General features: G+C 36.7%; 1 protein-coding gene across 6 annotated transcripts in view; it reads right to left on the bottom strand.

Moving 5' to 3' along the window:
- Positions 1-18388, bottom strand: part of nectin1b (nectin cell adhesion molecule 1b) — a 518119-nt gene that overhangs the window by 106774 nt on the left and 392957 nt on the right. For all 6 annotated transcript variants that reach the window (XM_030152342.1, XM_030152343.1, XM_030152344.1 and 3 more), the window contains one exon: positions 6738-6831. In XM_030152342.1, coding sequence (XP_030008202.1) covers positions 6738-6831 — 94 coding nt within the window. The remainder of the gene's footprint in view (positions 1-6737; positions 6832-18388) is intronic.

Here is an 18388-nt window from a genome sequence, read left to right as displayed (position 1 = left end):
CATAAACATAACCGACGTTCATGTTATTTCCAGTCTGTTTCCGCTCCTGTTGCTTTAATTCAACCAAACCAAAAAACAGCAGAGAATAAATGAGCAGATATTTACTGTCACTGTTACTGTTTTGCCTCTTCGTCCCAGATCAGCAAACTGAGAAGAATTAACGTCGCAATTTTCTTCCCTCTAATCCACTCCATGTTGACATTTCATTTTAGCTCCGATTAATATAAAAACTCAAATGATCAAATTGTGAAAACATAATTGAACTCAGTGCTTTGGAATGGAGATGTGTTATCAGAATTAGCGGGTGTTTTATACCCTCAGAGTCGACCTGTGCAGCGTTACGTCCAATGGGAAATCACGACAGCTACTGATGAATGCCACCTGCAAAAAAAAAAAAAAAAAAAACCTTCTGCGCCGTAAAATATGAAATGGGAGTTTTTAATATTTAAGCTGCGGTGCAAGGTCGGTTATTTATGTGTAAAAATATGATCCACTTCACTTTATAAAGGAGAAGTTTAATTAAAATCAGACTGAATGTTCGGCAAATAAGGTCCTTTTTTTATTGCCAGTGCCGTGAAAAAGTCATCAGGTTTGGGTTTTATTTAATGGTACACTGCAAAATAGGATTTCTAAAAAAGTTAAGTAAAAAAAAAAAAGAAAGAAAGAGAGAAAGAAAGAAAGAAAAAGAAAAAAACGCCTTATTTCTAGAACATTTGTCTTATTTTTCATGTAAATAGGGAAAAAGGCATGGTAAGAAATTTTTTACAGAAGAAAAATATTCTTATTTAAGGGTACACTGCAAAAAATTATTTCTAAAAAGTAAAAAAAAAAAAAAAAAAAGAGAAAAAAAAAGGGGAGAAAAAAAAAGCCTTATTTCTAGATTTTTCATCTAAATAGGGAAAAAGGCATGGCAAGAATTTTTTTTTACAGAAGAAAAATATTCTTAACTAAAAAAACAAAAACAATAATAATAACAACATTTTCCAGCTAATAAAGGTGATTTTATATCTTGTACTAAGCACTGTTTGCTAAAATTTTAGCATTTTTGTGTCATTTTAAGCCACATATATATATATATATTTTTTTAGATGATATTGATATTACAACAACAATGAAAATGTGATTTGAAGTTAAAAAAAAAAAAAAAAAAGAAAGGAAAAAAAAGAAAAAAAGCCTTATTTCTAGAACATTTGTCTTATTTTTTTTTATCTAATTAGGGAAAAGGTATGGCAAGAATTTTTTTACAGAAGAAAAATATTCTTATTTAATGGTACACAGCAAAAAATGATTTCTAAAAAAAGGAGGGAAGAAAGCCTTATTTCTAGATTTTTCATCTAAATAGGGAAAAAGGCATGGCAAGAATTTTTTACAGAAGAAAAATATTCTTAATTAAAAAAAAACAAAAAACAAAAACAATAATAATAACATTTTCAAGCTGATAAAGGTGATTTTATTTCTTGTACTAAGCACTGTTTGCTAAAATTTTAGCATTTTTGTGTTATTTTAAGCCACATTGGTTTTTTTGAGTTGATACTGATATGACGACAACAATGAAAAGTAAAAAAAAGAAAAAAGAAAAAAAAAAAAAGAAAAAGAAAGAAAAAAAAAGCCTTATTTCTAGAACATTTGTCTTATTTTTCATCTAAATAGGGAAAAAGGCATGGCAAGAATTTTTTTTACAGATGAAAAATATTCTTATTTAATGGTACACTGCAAAAAATGATTCCTAAAAAAGTGAGAAAAAAAAAAAGCCTCATTTCTAGAACATTTGTCTTATTTTTCATCTAAATAGGGAAAAAGCCATGGCAAGAATTTTTTTACATAAGAAAAATATTCTTATGTAAAAAAAAAAGAATAATAATAACATTTTCCAGCAAATAAAGGTGATTTTATTTCTTGTACTAAGCACTGTTTGCTAAAATTCTAGCATTTTTGTGTAGTTTTGAGACACATTATGTGTTTTTTAGATGATACTGATATTAGGACAACAATGAAAATGTGATTTACATGACAGTGCTACATTTTACAACCATCTATTTACATGATATGGGTTCAAATCTTCCATCCACAGGTAAAATATGGACCTTAGATGTGCACTTGAACATCTCTTCCGATGATTCATCTTCCCAGACTGTCATGTATGTTCTGACCGCCCTGTAACTAATCTGGAACTTTAGATATTTTATATTAAATATAGTAAATTATGACCCACTGCTATATTTAACCACAGTAAATCCTTGGCATTTTTTCTCATGATGGGATCTTTTTTTTTAAGCATCTGGTGCAGTACTTTAACATCTGGCATCGACGTGTCAGAAGAATTACATGACAAGCAGCAGCTGAAAGATGAGGAAAACAACTGCACAGTCGAGTATCAAGACAGGTCAGGCAACAAGGAGTACTATTAATCTAGTAGAAGTTAAAAAAAAAAGTATGTATGAAAACTGCCTTACTGTTGATAAGCGGAAGATTATGAGATTATTGAAGCAGAAGTTAACCCTCAAAGACCTAAACAGCTGATGCAGTCCAAAAGTATATACTGATCTAGGCTCAAATATAGAAAATAACATCAGTTTTGCCAAATGTCCTTATTAGTAAACTGGGCTATCAATGTCAAATATCTACATTTTCCCTGAACACATAGATACACACAAACTGGATGGATCGCACGAAATTAGAAAATAGGCATTAACGCTCTTTTCCTTGAAAATGACAACATCCAGTCTCACAAAATGAAGGAAAAAAAAAACAAAAACAGGCATTTTTGGTCCATTTTTCTAACTTTGTTTTTTGTTATTAGAAAAGAAACCAGTTTTTTTTTAAATTTGGTTTGTCTGTTTTGACACTGAAAAAGAAAAACGCCTTGAAGTTCAATTTTAATTCTTCTATTTTAAAATGAAAATCAATTAACCACCAGTTTTTCTTTTTTTTCTGACCCTATGACAGCCTGTCCACGCATTACCACATTCTCATGTCAATAAAACAGAGACTTTTCAATATTTTACTCCAAAGTTTCTTTCCGGCATAGTCGCACATAATATCTAAAACAGTGTTTTTCAACCTTAGGGTCGGGACCCCACATGGGGTCACCTGGAATTCAAATGGGGTCACCTAAAAGTTCTTGTAATTGATAAGAATAAAAATAAAAATAAAAAAATAAACTTACTAATAAAAAATATGTGGTGAGTTGACAGACAGTCCCAAAACATAACAGACATGACAAACTGTGAGTCTGAAACTGAAGCACTGTGGTTCTGTTTATCTGTCAAATGTTCATTGTGGTCAGTTTCAGATGCTGCAGCTCTTTCATAATTCAGAGTTTGAGTTCTTATTTGTTCAGTATTAATTGTCAGCCTTGTAAATGCAACAGACAGTTACAGCTGCTGACGGCATGGGGAATACTTTCGGAAATAATGTTATCGCATCTTTTTATAGTGGCGTTGATGACTGTTGATGATGCAACAGGTCTCTAAGAGTTGCCCCATTTCACAGGGGAACGTTTCAACCCTTACCCCAGCGTTTTTCAACCTTGGGGTCAGGACCCCACGTGGGGTCGCCTGGAATTCAAATGGGGTCGCCTGAAATTTCTACTAATTGATAAAAATAAAACTTACTAATAAAAATATATATATATATGGTGAGCTGAGAGAGACAATCCCAAAACATAACAGACATGACAAACTGTGAAGCTGAAACTGAAGCACTGTGGTTCTGTTTATCTGTCAAATGTTCATTGTGGTCAGTTTCAGATGCTGCAGCTCTTTCATAATTCATAGTTTGAGTTCTTGTTTGTTCAGTATTAATTGTCAGCCTTGGAAATCCAAGCTGGACTGACTGTACATATCCTGACCAAGGAAAATCAAATTCTCCCTTTGTGCAGTAATCTACACTTGGCTTTTCTGCCTCCGTCCATAATAATATACATTATACAGACTAAATGTCCTCTAAAATTAACGTTTATTTGCAACATAGTAAAGCAAACTATTACATGATCAAAAACAAATTAATTTTAGCAAAAAACAGTCTCTGTTTTGAATGTCTGGGGTCGCCAGAAATTTATGATGTCAAAATGGGGTCACGAGCCAAAAACGGTTGGAAGCCTCTGATCTAAAAGGTTTGGCCTACTTAATTTGAATTTCTGTTGAGAACTGCTGCTTTGGAATGTTTGCGTAAAGCTTAAAAAAATGATAATCATTTCAAGTCCACATGTTACTGAGCAGTAATGTGACATTTTTCACCTAAAAATTGTATCTCCCCAAATTTTGTTATACATAATGTTAAAATGCTTATAAATACCTACTCAAATACGTATAATGCACACTTGTAAGTTACTCTGATTACTTGAAAGAGACTGCTGAACACCAAATGTGTCCATATGTTACCGCTTTATCAGACCCTTGTGTATACAGTCGTGGAAAAAATTCTTAGACCACCCATTGTTTTCTTCATTTTTTGTTCATTTTAATGCCTGGTACAACTAAAGGTACATTTGTTTGGACAAATATAGTGATAACAACAAAAATAGCTCATAGTAGTTTAATTTCAGAGCTGATATCTATCCATTTTCCATGTTTTCTTGATAATAACCAAAATCACTTCAGTTCTTCCATCAATATCTATGGCATTGTACTGACAAAAACAGTGCTTTTAGACATTCTATGTTTTCTTTTCTGTCTCTTTTAGTCACATGATACACACAGGAGTTAGTACTTGATTGTACAACCATTGTTTTTGATTACTTTTGATGGTCTAATAATTTTTTCCGCAACTGTATTTAACCCTCTAGAGTTCTGATTGGCTTGCTTTCCAAATGGCCCCTCCCATCTTTCTTTTATTTCAAACCAACCCAAATACGAACAGATACTTCAGCTGTGACTGTCGGTCTCACATTCATGCTCAATTCTCTCAAATATTTCAACTCAGATCGATGTGAAACTCTGTAAATAAATATTTACACCAACGCACATGAAAAGTTAATGTTTGTGATGTTAATGTAAGGAATGTCAAATACATGTTGGATGCATCATGGAACGAACGTCCTTGTTGTCATCATGAATAATAGTCATAATCAATGAAATTAACAATTACTTTATGAATGTTAAAACCTAGAATCTATATGTTACTAAGCAACAAATAAAAGCTGAATATATGCGTTGTAACCCATAAAGACCCACTGTTAATTTTCCGGCAGTTCCCAAATGAATTTTTCTCTCCATTTACCCTTCCTTGAGCAATTTATCACCATTTATTAGAATATTATCCTCTGTATTTTGCGTTTCTTCAGTAAAAATCAGGTATTTCCCATATTTAATTCACTGATCATGTAGATGTTTATAAAAGCTCAGTTTAAAGTTAATTAGCATAATATTAGAAACAGAGAAAAATTGAGAAAATGTGACTTTTTCACCAAAATTTGTCATTAACTGAACATAAACCCAGTGTCTCCATCCACTGTCATTGATCCAACTCCATGGGTTTTTCTGGTAAATCAATGTTGTAGAAGACAACAGTGTTTCCACGGTAACTACAGAGCCTCTGAACATCTAAATGGGTCATATCTGATGACTATGAAAAGATGTCGCGATCTGGATTTTTTTGTTTCCGGTCTGATTTTTCAGCATGCCCCTTGAGGCCTGGAGCAGCGTTTTCTTCTTGCATTTGTTTTCTTATATGCAGCGCGTTCTTTTAATATGCAAGTCGTTTCTGTCCGCCACCATACCTTTACACCGGTTATTTACATGGATTGATAAGATTGATGGATCCGAAGTTAATACCCCACCCCCCCGAAGAGAAGGCAAGGGTATTGTTTTTGGTTCAGTTTGTTTGTTTGTTAACATTCCAGCAGCAAAGCCATTGGTTGAATTCATACCAAACTGGGTTTATAGATTGGTAGTAACCCAGAATAGCTGTGAGTACATTTTGGGAAAAGTAGGTCAAAGTTAAAATTTTTTTCAGAATTTTTTAAATACCCCCCCATTTACTTAGAAGAGACGAAATTTCAAATATCTGTAGCTGCAAGACTATTGGTTGAATTCATACCAAATTGGGTTTATAGATTGCCAGTGATGTACAATAGATGTCATTACATTTTGGGACAAATAGGTCAAAGTTTCAATTTTTTAGGAATTTTTTCATTCTTTTTTTTTCCCCCATTTCCTTATAATGGACGAAATTTCAAATATCTGTGGCAGCACAACTATTGGTGGAATTCATACCAGATTGGGTTTATATATTGTCAGTGACCCAGAATAGATGTGATTACATTTTGGGAAAAATAGGTAAAAGTTAAAGTTTTTTATGAATTTAAAAAAAAATACTTTATTTTTGTCCATTTACTTATAATGGGCAAAATTTCATGCCTATAAAAACATCAGTTTTGTTTAAATATACTTCAAACTTGCCACATATATAGCGGCAATTTATATGACGACATCAGCTGGATCGATGCCAAAATAAACTACAGTACATGTGAGGGGTGGGGTTTGTTGTGCCTGGAACCATCTGTTAAATGTTTTATATCAGCAGATGACTTTGGTCGCCAGTGGTTGTTTGGGTCTTTATGGGTTAATATAAAAAAAAACAAAAAAACACTTCCGTCTTTAACATTTCATTCCAGTAAGTGGCGAGGTGATAGAAATCCAGGGGCATTAATTCAGAAAGTTTCCAGAAGTTGAGTTGAATAAGCCAGAGACAGATGAAGCTGAAGGAAAGAAGAGGAAGAAGAGGTACCGCCTTACCTGGATGTCATCGGATGTCAAGTGTCCCTTCATGTCGCTGTTCTTCTTTTTGGGTGGGGGAGGGGCCGGCTTGTGGGCAGGTGGGAGGTCAGTCCTGTTAAGAGAGCGAAAAGATAACATGACACTCAGCACAGTAAGGGATCGTCGCTGCTTACGGCCCTCACCTTCCACAGCACTCTATAATGAGAAGTCCTGCCTGCACTTGCCTTTTTTTCACTCTTTCCTTGGATTTTGATAGATCTCGTGTTGGTGGCTTTGTTGCAGCGGCAGCCATTCCCCCTGCCCTTTCAAAGGCTCTCGCTGCAGAGACACTGTGCTAATGAGAGTGGGCTGTAATTGGACACTGAGGTGAGGAGATGGGAGGATGGATGGGGGGGGGGTTATATGGGTGATGGCGGTGGTAGTGGTGGGAAGGGGAGGAAGGGGGTGCAAGGAGAAGGGCATGTATGAGTCAAGTCCTCAGGGTGGATTGCGCCTCGTCCTGAGTGTCACATGGACAAACACGATGCCCACTGTGCGGCCACTGTTTGTTTAACATGTCATCCTGAGCCGTGACTCATGACGACTCACAAGTGAAAGCTGCTGCACTCCACCTTTCCCTGAATCCCCAGTACTAATGCTGCGTTCCAGGCAACCCGTAACAAGGTTATTATCGTGAACGGAAACTAACGAAATGACGAAAACTAAAATTGAAAAAACATTTTCGTTAACTGAAATAAATAAAAACTATAATTAAATGAAAATAACGATAACTAACTGAAACTGTATTGTGTGCTTCAGTGGCGGCTGCTCATCTTTCAGAGAGGGGAAGCTCATTGTCGGCTTACATGGAAAAAAAAAAAAAAAGTCAAGTTATTTAAACATAAATTCGTCCCTCCATTCCTTTTAAGAAAATGGTCAGTGACCTTATCGTAGCAAGTAAACAAGAAAACGTTGAAATTATGTTTAAGTGAAACAAGGAAGTACAATGAGTGTGTTTTATTTACAGTGCAAGAAATGAACAAGTCATTTCGTAGTGGTTTCTCTCACGATTTCACAGCAGAATGTGCAGCGGTATTAAACTGAACTGTCAGTGAAGGAGTAGATCTGAAAATAACTGTCAGTCAAACGGGATTCAGCCTTTCAACTGATTCTCCAATCAACACGTGGAAGCCTGGCATCCAGCCCGGCCGAGCTCCACCCACACTTCCATTCACCCCCAGAGACGCCGAGCGTCCAGGGGCGGGACAACATCGTGGCATTTATCCAATTACCGTCCAGTTTTGAGGCAATGAAAAAAACTGTTCCACTCAGTCCCATTGAAGTGCATGGACACTGAGCGTCTACGGGCAAATGCACTGAGCAGAGATCGAATGAGAAAACAGCGCAACGGGAATGTATGTGAAGTGAACAACATCTAGTCCACTGATTTGTGATAAAGCTGATTCTGAACTAACTCGTCTGTGAGATGAACGTGTTCTAACACATTTGTAGTCAATGAAATGTCAACACAACTGTACATATTTGACCATTTAATTTTCATAATTTTAGGGGAAGCCAAGCTTCCCTTGCAGTCTATGAGAAATCGCCTCTGGTTCCAGGCAACCCGTAACAAGGTTATTATCGTTAACGAAAACTAATGAAATGATGAAAACTAGAATTGAAAAAACATTTTTGTTAACTGAAATAAATAAAAACTGTAATTAACCCTTTCATGCATGAATTATGACAACCTTAGTCAATAATTTTTTCATGAGTGTTTTTATTCCTCTTTAGGCATGAAAAAAATAATGCAATTGAATCTTTTTTTATGAACCTATTTTTCGTGGTGTTACAAAAATGTCAGCTGGACACCATGCATTTAATGTTTGAAGTAAAGAAAAATGTATTTAAATCTCATCATCAGAAAGTGGTATACTGTGTGAAAACTATGAGGTAAAAACATTTTGAATGCAGCTGATCTGATGTTTTCTCACATTTTATCCTACTCAAATACTAGTTATTACTCATTTCACAGAGATAATATCCTCTGAGACCCAGGAAATTGACAATTTTAGCTTTTTTACACTAAAAAATTGTCTTGATTGGAAACTGCATAATGCAATAGTTTTTTCAGATACATTTTTAAAATATTTTTTATTTATTGATTGATTTTTTAAATGGAATATCCTTTTCAATGGACAGCATTTTAGTTAAACTGTCAAACTTTTGTCCCCTATAGAGGACACATTACATTGCTGGGTCTCAGGAGGATATGCCAAAAAAAAAAAAAAAAACCTTCACGTTTCAGAAAACTGTTAATTACAGTCTCAGCAATTAGAAACTGATTTCCACTCAAACATGTTGGTGCAGATCAGGTTTATCAAGAGCAGCAAAGTTATAGTAATGGTATGATGTGCAGTGTATAGGATGATGCAAGAGCATCCACTGTGTTGGCTGACATGAAATTAAAATAACAAAATCCATGAATATACAAGAGAACAGCTGGAGAAATGCTGTCCACTGTAGTGACCACTATGCATGAAAGGGTTAAAAGAAAATAACGCTAACTAACTGAAACTGTATTGTGTGTTTACAAAACTAACTAAAACGTATAAAAAATTATGGATAAAATTTTTATTTTTGTCAATGTTGGACTGATATGAAATCGATTTATTTCGCTCAAGCAAGTTTAGCTAGCGGCACCATACGACACTTCACGGTCCGTCACTTCTCGTCACTTGTGGTTTAGAGTCGTCTTCTGGTCCCCACTCTACCTGGAAAGATAGAGACTAAAGTTGGGAGAAAGCAGCAGAGTCCTGTCTGGGATTTATTTGAATATGACGGCGAAGAAGATAAAAGACACAACGAAACTAATACTAGAACTAAACTAAAACGAAGCATTTAGAAAAAAAATCTAAACTAAGAAAAACTAGCAAACCTGCTCTAAAAATGTGGTTTGTTTACATCACAAGTGTCAAACATGCGGCCCGGGGCCAAATCTGGCCCACCAGTGGTTCCATTCCGGCCCTGCAGGGTGAAAGAGCAAAACTTAACCTGAACAGTCCAGGTTGTCCAAATCATTTTGGTTGAGGTTCCACATACAGACCAATGTGATCTGCAGTAAAAATAACAACACAATAACCCATAAATAATGACAACCACAAATTTTCTTTGTGAAAAATTATGTGGAAAAATTTAAGTGAAAAAAAATAAGATTACACTGTGAAAATATTTACATTTACAAAACTATTCTTTCACAATAAAACGCAAATAAATACATAAATAAAAACGAAGATGAACAACCGGAAATGTGCAATTTGAACAATATTCAGCCTGTTAGTAAATGTTTTGTGCATTTATGGATCCACTGTGATCTGTAGTTGTGTTAATAATAAGAGATGGAATATTGTAGAAATTGTTCAAATTCTAGTTCCAAACTCAAAAATTTTAATAATATTCTGCCTGTTACCAAATGTTTATGTGACATTATGTGTCATGCACATGTCTAAATAATTAGTTGAGGTATAATTTTGTCAAAATTGCACTAATTTTTCAAATGAAATTCCTGTTTTTTCAGGTTATTCATATCTTTTATGTAAAATTTAAGTATTTTCATAATTTAATTGGGATGTTTTTGTACTAAAACAAAAAGAACAACTTGGATTTGTCATTATTTATAGGTTATTCAGTCATTATTTTACTGGTCTGGCCTGCTTGAGATCAAATTGGGCTAAATATGGCCCCTGAACCAAGATGAGTTTGACACCCCTTATACACATCTAACTACCACATTTCCTTGCGCTCAGGCAGTTCGGCGTGACTTGCCTGGAACGTTACGAAGTCGTGAGTCGTGGTTTGAAGTCGTGACTTATGGGCTCAAAAACCGACCTGGAACGCAGCATAACATCCACTAATCTCAAGGTGCCCCCCCCTCCCACCTTCCCACTTTCCCATCATCCTCCCTCCTTCTTGTTGACACACCTGCGAAAGAACAAAGCCTCGACGAGCCGACACCTGCGCTCATTTACAAGCCGCCCCATTAACAGAACAGTAAACAGCCATTTCCTCCAAATCAACAGCGAATGTATCAGTGCAGGTAAAGGCCACTTCAGCTGTTGATATGATAATAAAAAGGTAAAAAATTACTGTGAGCAGAACGGGAAAAGACAGGAGTAATTGAAAGCCTCCGTGTTAAAATTGTCTGAAGTGCATCTGGATAATTATTTCCGACGTGGAAGCAGAAGGTTTGTTGCTGCTGCGAAATCGGTACAAAGAAAACCCCCTTCCCCCCACGAACACGCTGGCAGTCAGATGTCATCTGTCGCATTCTGACATGATATCAGGAGTGATCAAAGATAATGAAGTGGAGCACCGACACTGAGCTGTGTACCTACATGCATTATCTCCGGCTCCTCCCCGCCTCCCATTCGCGGTGGTTCACGTCCTTATTGAATAACATGACCTTTCTGCAAGGCCAAGCCGACGTTTTAATGTGCAGAAAATTTGTGCATGAGTGCACCTCTTAACTCTTTCTTTCACGCTCATTATTTCCAGTCCGTATCACCTTGTCTCCAGACAAGGCTGGCCGTACCATTGCCAGATTGGTGTGGCAGTCTCTTCAGCCCTGCCTGCAGCACCGAGCCGCCGCGAAAGCAGGACACTCATTTACAATAACCTCTTCCGATCGGAGAGCCTTCAGAAGGGACGCATCCATTTGCTCTCAGACAGATAATTATGGTTTCCACCGGTTAGAGCAGCATACTCATTATAAACTATTGTAATCTGTTCATTATGATTGACTGCATTCTGATACAGGTGAGAACATTAACCCATATGGACACTGTGGTTTATACAAGCCTCTCTTTTTCCTGCTGTACATACTTAGCATACAGTCACAGAAAAAATTATTAGACCACCCCTTGTTTTCTTCAATTTCTTGCTCATTTTAATGCCTGGTACAACTAAAGGTACATTTGTTTGGACAAATATAATGATAAGAACAAAAATAGCTCATAGTAGCTTAATTTCAGAGCTGATATCTGTCCCCTTTCCATGTTTTCTTGATAATAACCAAAATCACTTCAGTTCTTACATCAATATCTATGGCATTGTACTGACAAAAACAGTACTTTTAGAAATTCCATGTTTTCTTTTCTGTCTGTTTTAGTCTCATGATACGCACAGGAGTTAGTACTGGATTGCATAAACATTGTTTTTGATGACTTTTGATGGTCTAATAATTTTTTCCGTTACTGTATATCAGATTGGATATTAACCCATAAAGACCCAAACATCCACCATCGAACAAAACCATCTACTGATCTAAAATATTTAATACCTGTTGATCCACTAATCCTATCAATACATGTAAATATTTGGTGTAAAATACAGTTTGTCATCTTTTCATGGTCATCAGATATGACCCATTTGGACGTTCAGAGGCTCTGTAGTTACCGTGGAAACACCGTCATCTTCTACAACATTGATTCACCAGTAAAACCCATGGAGTTGGATTAATGACAGTGGATGGAAACACTGGATTTATGTTTAGTAAAAAGTCACTTTTTCTTCAGTTTTCTCTGTTTCTGATATAATAATTCTCGACTTTAACCCTATAATGCCAAACGTATCATATTTGATACATGAGTTTTGAAGCCCTCTACATGATCAGTGTGATATTTTTTTTCTTGAAAAACCTGATGTATACAATTAGATACATGCAATACACAGATAATCCACCAGGGGGAGGAGTTCATTGACCAGAGGCCTTTCCAGTGACACTACAAGACTGTCATTAATGAGGAAGGAGGAAGAACTTTGACAATTTTGAAAAGGAATTACCAATTTGTTAGACATGTTTGTGTTATATTATGTTTTTGTTTGTTCAAAAATAATAATATTTGAGCATTGAGACCCGATGTATCAAATATGATATAAAATTGAAACTCATACATGGAAATTGATATTTGAAAAAACATGTTTTTGGGGGTTGTTCAGATGGAAAACTAAAGGCTCCAGTTACAAAGAACTGGAATTTTCTGTCAACGATTTAATGGTTCAGGCTTTACAGGGATAATCTGAGCTTTTCTGAACATCTGCATGATCAGTGAATTAAATATAGGAAAATGTATGATTTCCACTGGAAAAAAAGCTAAATATGGAGGATAATATTATAATAAACTTAATAAAGGTTAAATACAGAGAAAAATTCATTTGGGAACTGCCATAAAAGTAGCACTGGGTCTTTATGGGTTAAAAAAAATCCTGCTTTCAGGAAGCATGACTCAGAATATCCTTCCCAGCCTCTGTCAGACTGCACTGAAACACCAAATTATGACATTTCATGAATTTGCAGAAACAAAAAAACACAATCCCATGAACTCCTCAGGCATTGACCTAATTGTCATCTTACTGGAAAGAAATGCAGCATCATGCAGCATTTGATTAGTATTTACATTTGGTTTTTGCGTGTTGGGAAAGACTTGTTCAGGCAGGATGGAATCTGTTGTCTGTTGTATTATTTTTATCGTACATATAATCCCATAGGATACAGTGATGATTGCATTTCATTGCACATTATCTGACGGGAACCGCTCAAAGAGGAAACGTGTTGTGGCCCCATATGTAAAGTGAGCTTATTAAATCTGACCAAACATGAAGGAACTCCCTCGTCTCATGACTACCACCCCAGAGGAACCACTTTCTTTCAGTCATACCTCCATTTGTAATTGAATTTAGCTACATTTGTAATCATGTTACCACCAAGGCGGCGGCCTCGGGGGACAGTCGGAGTATGGACTGTCACAAATGGTTGACACAATAACGGGAAAAGAGAGCAAAAAGTAGCGTCAGTGTTTGATGAAGTGGTGTGTGCAGGAGGCGAACAAACATGCATTAAATATGGCTGTGTGCCCAGACTGGGATAAAACTGAAATTCAGAATCAACACAGCGTTTGAAAGCTGCTGCCATTTACAAGACTCAAACAACAACACAATGTGGTTTTACAAAAGCTTTGGTAATATATTTAAGAAAAATTCATCCTTGGATCTGTTGTAGTTGATTTATTTAAACAGCCTTTTTTTATTTCAGCACTGGAGTACCAAGCATGGAAATATAACCTTTGGACTGAATGAAGCTGCCATAGAAAATAAGAGGAAACAATGTAGAATACAATGTCAACCCAAATATGGGGACGCTGTGCTTTTATAGAAAAGGTTAAGGGGCTTTTTATAAAGTATGCTGCCCACATTATGTTCACTCAAGTACTTGATTTAATACTAATTTCCCACTGAAGGATCCAGTACTTTTGGCATTTCATCAAAAACTGTTGCGGTTTAGTTTATATATTAATAAATACATTGTGAATCTCATTTCCAATAATGTTTTTGCAGACTTTCTGTATTAAACTAAGCCTTGATAGTTTTAACTCAATTGAACCAAATGCTTTAATACTTTCAGGAATAAAGAGACATTCATTAGGGGTAAGAAATAATTACAGTTGGACTTAAATACAATTCACTGTGCGTTCCTTAATTTTTATGAGGTTTATTTACCAAATCCTCATGTACTTCCCAAACCTTAACTACACACTTTATTATCACTCCGCCATTGACTGCCATTATAACAGGCCGCCTAGGTGTCTTTATGTTTTCTTCACAATAAAAGTGTCAGAAAATGTCCTTTTTTGCTAATTCTTTAGCACCTTTGTTTTCAGGAAGAACTTAACTGTTAATATCTGGCCATTCATTATCATTATTACCTCATCCACCAAAGGGGAGGCAAGGGGTATTGTAATTGGTTTGGTTTGTTTCTTTGTTTAACACTTTAGCAGCAAAACTATGGGTTGAATTCGTACCAGATTTGGTTTATAGATTGTCAGTGACCCAGAATAGATCTGATTACATTTTGGGAAAAGTAGGTCAAAGTTTAAATTTTTTATGAATTTTTTAAAATCTTCCCCCCCCCCCCCATTTATTCATAATGGGCAAAAATTCATATGTCTGTAGCATCAAAACAATTAGTTGAATTCATACCAAACTGACTTTATAGACTGCTGGTGACCCAGAATAGATCTGATTATATTTTGGGAACAGTAGATCGAAGTTCAAATTTTTTATGAATTTTTAAAATCTTCCCATTTACTTATAATGGGCGAAACGTGTGAGGGGTGGGGTTTGTTATGCCTGGCACCATTTGTTGGTAATGATGCTAATTTAACAAAATACACATTTTTTTCCCATTTGTTTAAAGTATCACATAAGAGCTTTGCTGCTTGAGCGTTTCTGTGAGGTTAGTGTTGGAGTCTATTTTGTGGTAGAAGCTAATCATTAGCTGACAGTCGCTAACTCCATTTGTACGCCAAAAACCATCTCAAATACCGACATGGCGATATGTTAACAGGCTGTACACTGACATCGATGTAGAGGCCTTGGTTTATTTTTTGCTTCTGTACAACAGCTGCACCACACTGAGCTGGAAACTGAGTTGGTAAACGTCAAACAAAGTCTATTTTGTGGATTTCTTGATGTTAGCTAACTTCATGTCCAAGCTAACAGGTATCAAAATGTCTGTACCATAACACTGGTCTGGATGGGTTCCTCAGGCTGTTTGTATAGCAGCAACAGTGTGCAACATTAGTTACAATTAGCATAGAAACAGCTGGATAATAAATAAAAAAATGTGCTAGGAGCTGGCTGCTCATTGGCATTAGCTTACATTAGCTAACAGCCTGTAAACTGATTCCTGTGCAGGGGCTTTGGGTCATTTTTATAACTAGCGTACAATTGCAACAGTGTGCAACACTAGCTACTTAAAAATGGAGTCAGCTAATGTCAACAAAGTCTGTTTTGTAGCTAATTCCATAGCTAGCTTAAAAATGCTTGAAAATGGAATCAAATGGCAATTAACAAATTGTATTTTATGTTCAAGGCCAGTTGTTCATTGATAGCGGCGAACTCCATTTCTAAGCTAAAAGCAATTTCAGTTGCAGACATGGCTAATAAGAGCCTGTACATCGACTTTGATGAGAAGACATTTAGTTGTTTATTCACTTCCTGCACAACAGTAACTGTGTGCAACACTACCGAGAAATGGAGTCGGCTCAAATCAACAAAGTCTGTTCTGTGTCAGAAGCTTGTCATTTGTTGACAATAGGTGACATCCATGTAACAGCCTGTACACCAGTGTCTTTCAACCTTTGGGTCACCTGGAATTCAAATGGGGTCGCCTGAAATGTCTAGAAATTGATTTTAAAAAATTACTAATAAAAAAATATTTTTAATGATTCAATATATTTCACTATAATTAAAACACCACACACTTCTATTAAAAATCCAGTTCAAATTAAATGCAGGAAATAATATCAGAGAGGGCATATCTTGACTGACCCTATCATGGAAATTTTTCTTCGCCCATCTGGCCCTGCTAAGACATCTCCAAGAGAAACTAAGAAGCAGACACCAAAAATTTGCATTATATGCATTATATAGCCTAAATGTCGTCTAAAATTAACATTTATTTGCAAAATAGTAAAGCAAACTATTACATGATCAAAAACACAATGTTGACAAAAAAAAAATCTTCGTTTTGAATGTCTGGGGTCACCAGAAATTTATTAAAATGTGCCAAAAAAGGTTGGAAACCACTGCTGTACACTGATTTCTATTTAGAGGCCTTGAGGTTTTTGCACAGAGAAGTATGCCTTAGCCACCATTAGCTTGGAAATGGAAGCTAACATCAACAACCAAAATCTATTTTGTGCAGGGATTCAGCCATTTTTCGCCGTTAGCCAACTCTGCTGTTATATTAGCTTGATTCAACCAATGTTTCATTCATTTTCTGAACCAGCTTTATCCTCACTAGGGTCACGGGGGTCGCTTGGAGCCTATGTCAGCTACATAGGGGTGAAGGCGGGTTACACCCTGGACTAGGGATGCACCGATTCCGATACTCAGTGTGCGTACTTGTATTCGTACTTGTAAAAGTAATCCGATACAAATGCACCGATACCACTTATGGCTGTGTGACATTCACAGTTCAGTGCAGCAGGTACAAGGATGAGGAATAATGTGTGTGGAGTGTGAAGAGTGTGGAGATTTAACAAAATAAATGACGGTGATAAAAGTAACGCTGCTGCAAGTAACGTTAAAGACACAGACGGATACAGACGCAGCGATCTGTCCGTCCTCTGCGTACATTCCATCTGTTTTCCAGGTGCTGGTGGATGCGTACCCAGACGGAGAGGGGTACAGGGTGGTGCGGACCGTTCCCAGCGGAAGTGAAAACGAAACTTATCACTCATTTCTCTTTTCTCTTCCTGCTGAAGCTGAGCTTTTAAACCTTACCAGCAAAAACGCTGCGGTATTAGTATCACATTAGTGTTACCTCTGTCGTCTCCATGTTTGTTATTACTGACTTTCTTCGTCTTCTTCACAAAAAACTTTCCTCTTCTTCGTGGTATTTGTCCAGTATGGTTAATTAAGAGTGGCGCCCCCTGGTGGATTAATTGAGAAACGCTCATTCCAACACATTAAATGTCAGTAGCAACACTTTGTTCCAGTCAGACTAATGACAACGACAATGAAGCACATTTACAAAAGGAACTAAGAACTGGAATGGGATTATTAAGTACTAGTATCGGTACTCGGTATCGGCAAGTACTCAAATGTAAGTACTTGTACTCATACTCGGTCTGGAAAAAAGTGGGATCGGTGCATCCCTACCCTGGACGAGTCGCCAGTTCATCGCAGGGCCAATGTTATATATCGAACTTTATTGTTGAAATTAAACAGTCAGAATAGAATCATGCTTAGTAGCAGTTTAGCATCATGTGAGGGTTTATTTCTCTGTGATAGACTAGGAACATACTGAGTAAATGATCAAACGTCTCTATTTTCTGTCTTGATGCGTAACAGCTTTTTAAAAATAAATCCTGCAGTTTGCATTTATTATTTGCCGGCTCCGTCATTAGTGTGAAGAGCACAGTGCTGTCCTCGTCTGACTGACCACCTCATGTGTGCATCTCAGCTGCGTGCCTTCCTCTGAGCTGAATATGATGCAGCCGGCATGTGGGCGTTGGCTATGTGTGAGACGCAAACACTAATGAAAGCTGACAAGCACCACAAGCCTGTGGGGAGCACAAAGCACCGGGCAGGGAACCAGAACCTACACTCAAGTTTGCAGCGTCTGCTACTCAGACATCCACCTTGAAGACCTCGCTCCTCCTCGCTCCGTTGGCTACAAAAAGGCTCCGGGCAGCTTAAGACCAGATTTGAGGGGGGGATAGCGGGGAGAAAACATAACTAATCCTTAAACTGAGAAGAGTAATCTGGGAAGGAAGATGTATAGCAAAAGAAAATGACTTCTTACAACGCACTCGCTAAAAGTGACCTTTCTTAACAGATTCTACAACAATGGAGCTGTTTCCCAGTTGTAGATAATCAAAGTTAAGATGTACCTCAGTGTGGCGGTGGGGAAAAAAAAAAAAAAACTCATACTGTCGGCTGCTTATTACAGAGAGCAGTGTCGCAATCCTAGAAGCGTTGGGATAAAGGCGTCGTATGACCACACAGCCCTCGCCGTGGAAAACAATGTGAAGTGTTTGAGCTGATCCTTGGTGCTCTCATTGATTTCTGTTGATCGCAATCTTATTTGGCAATTTAAATGCTAATGATACTTTTAATTGCAAGAC

Source organism: Sphaeramia orbicularis, chromosome 13 (genome assembly GCF_902148855.1).
Source record: "Sphaeramia orbicularis chromosome 13, fSphaOr1.1, whole genome shotgun sequence".
Lineage (NCBI taxonomy): Eukaryota > Metazoa > Chordata > Actinopteri > Kurtiformes > Apogonidae > Sphaeramia > Sphaeramia orbicularis.
Note: the sequence above shows the minus strand (reverse complement) of the source record. Positions and strands in the feature narration are given on the sequence as shown.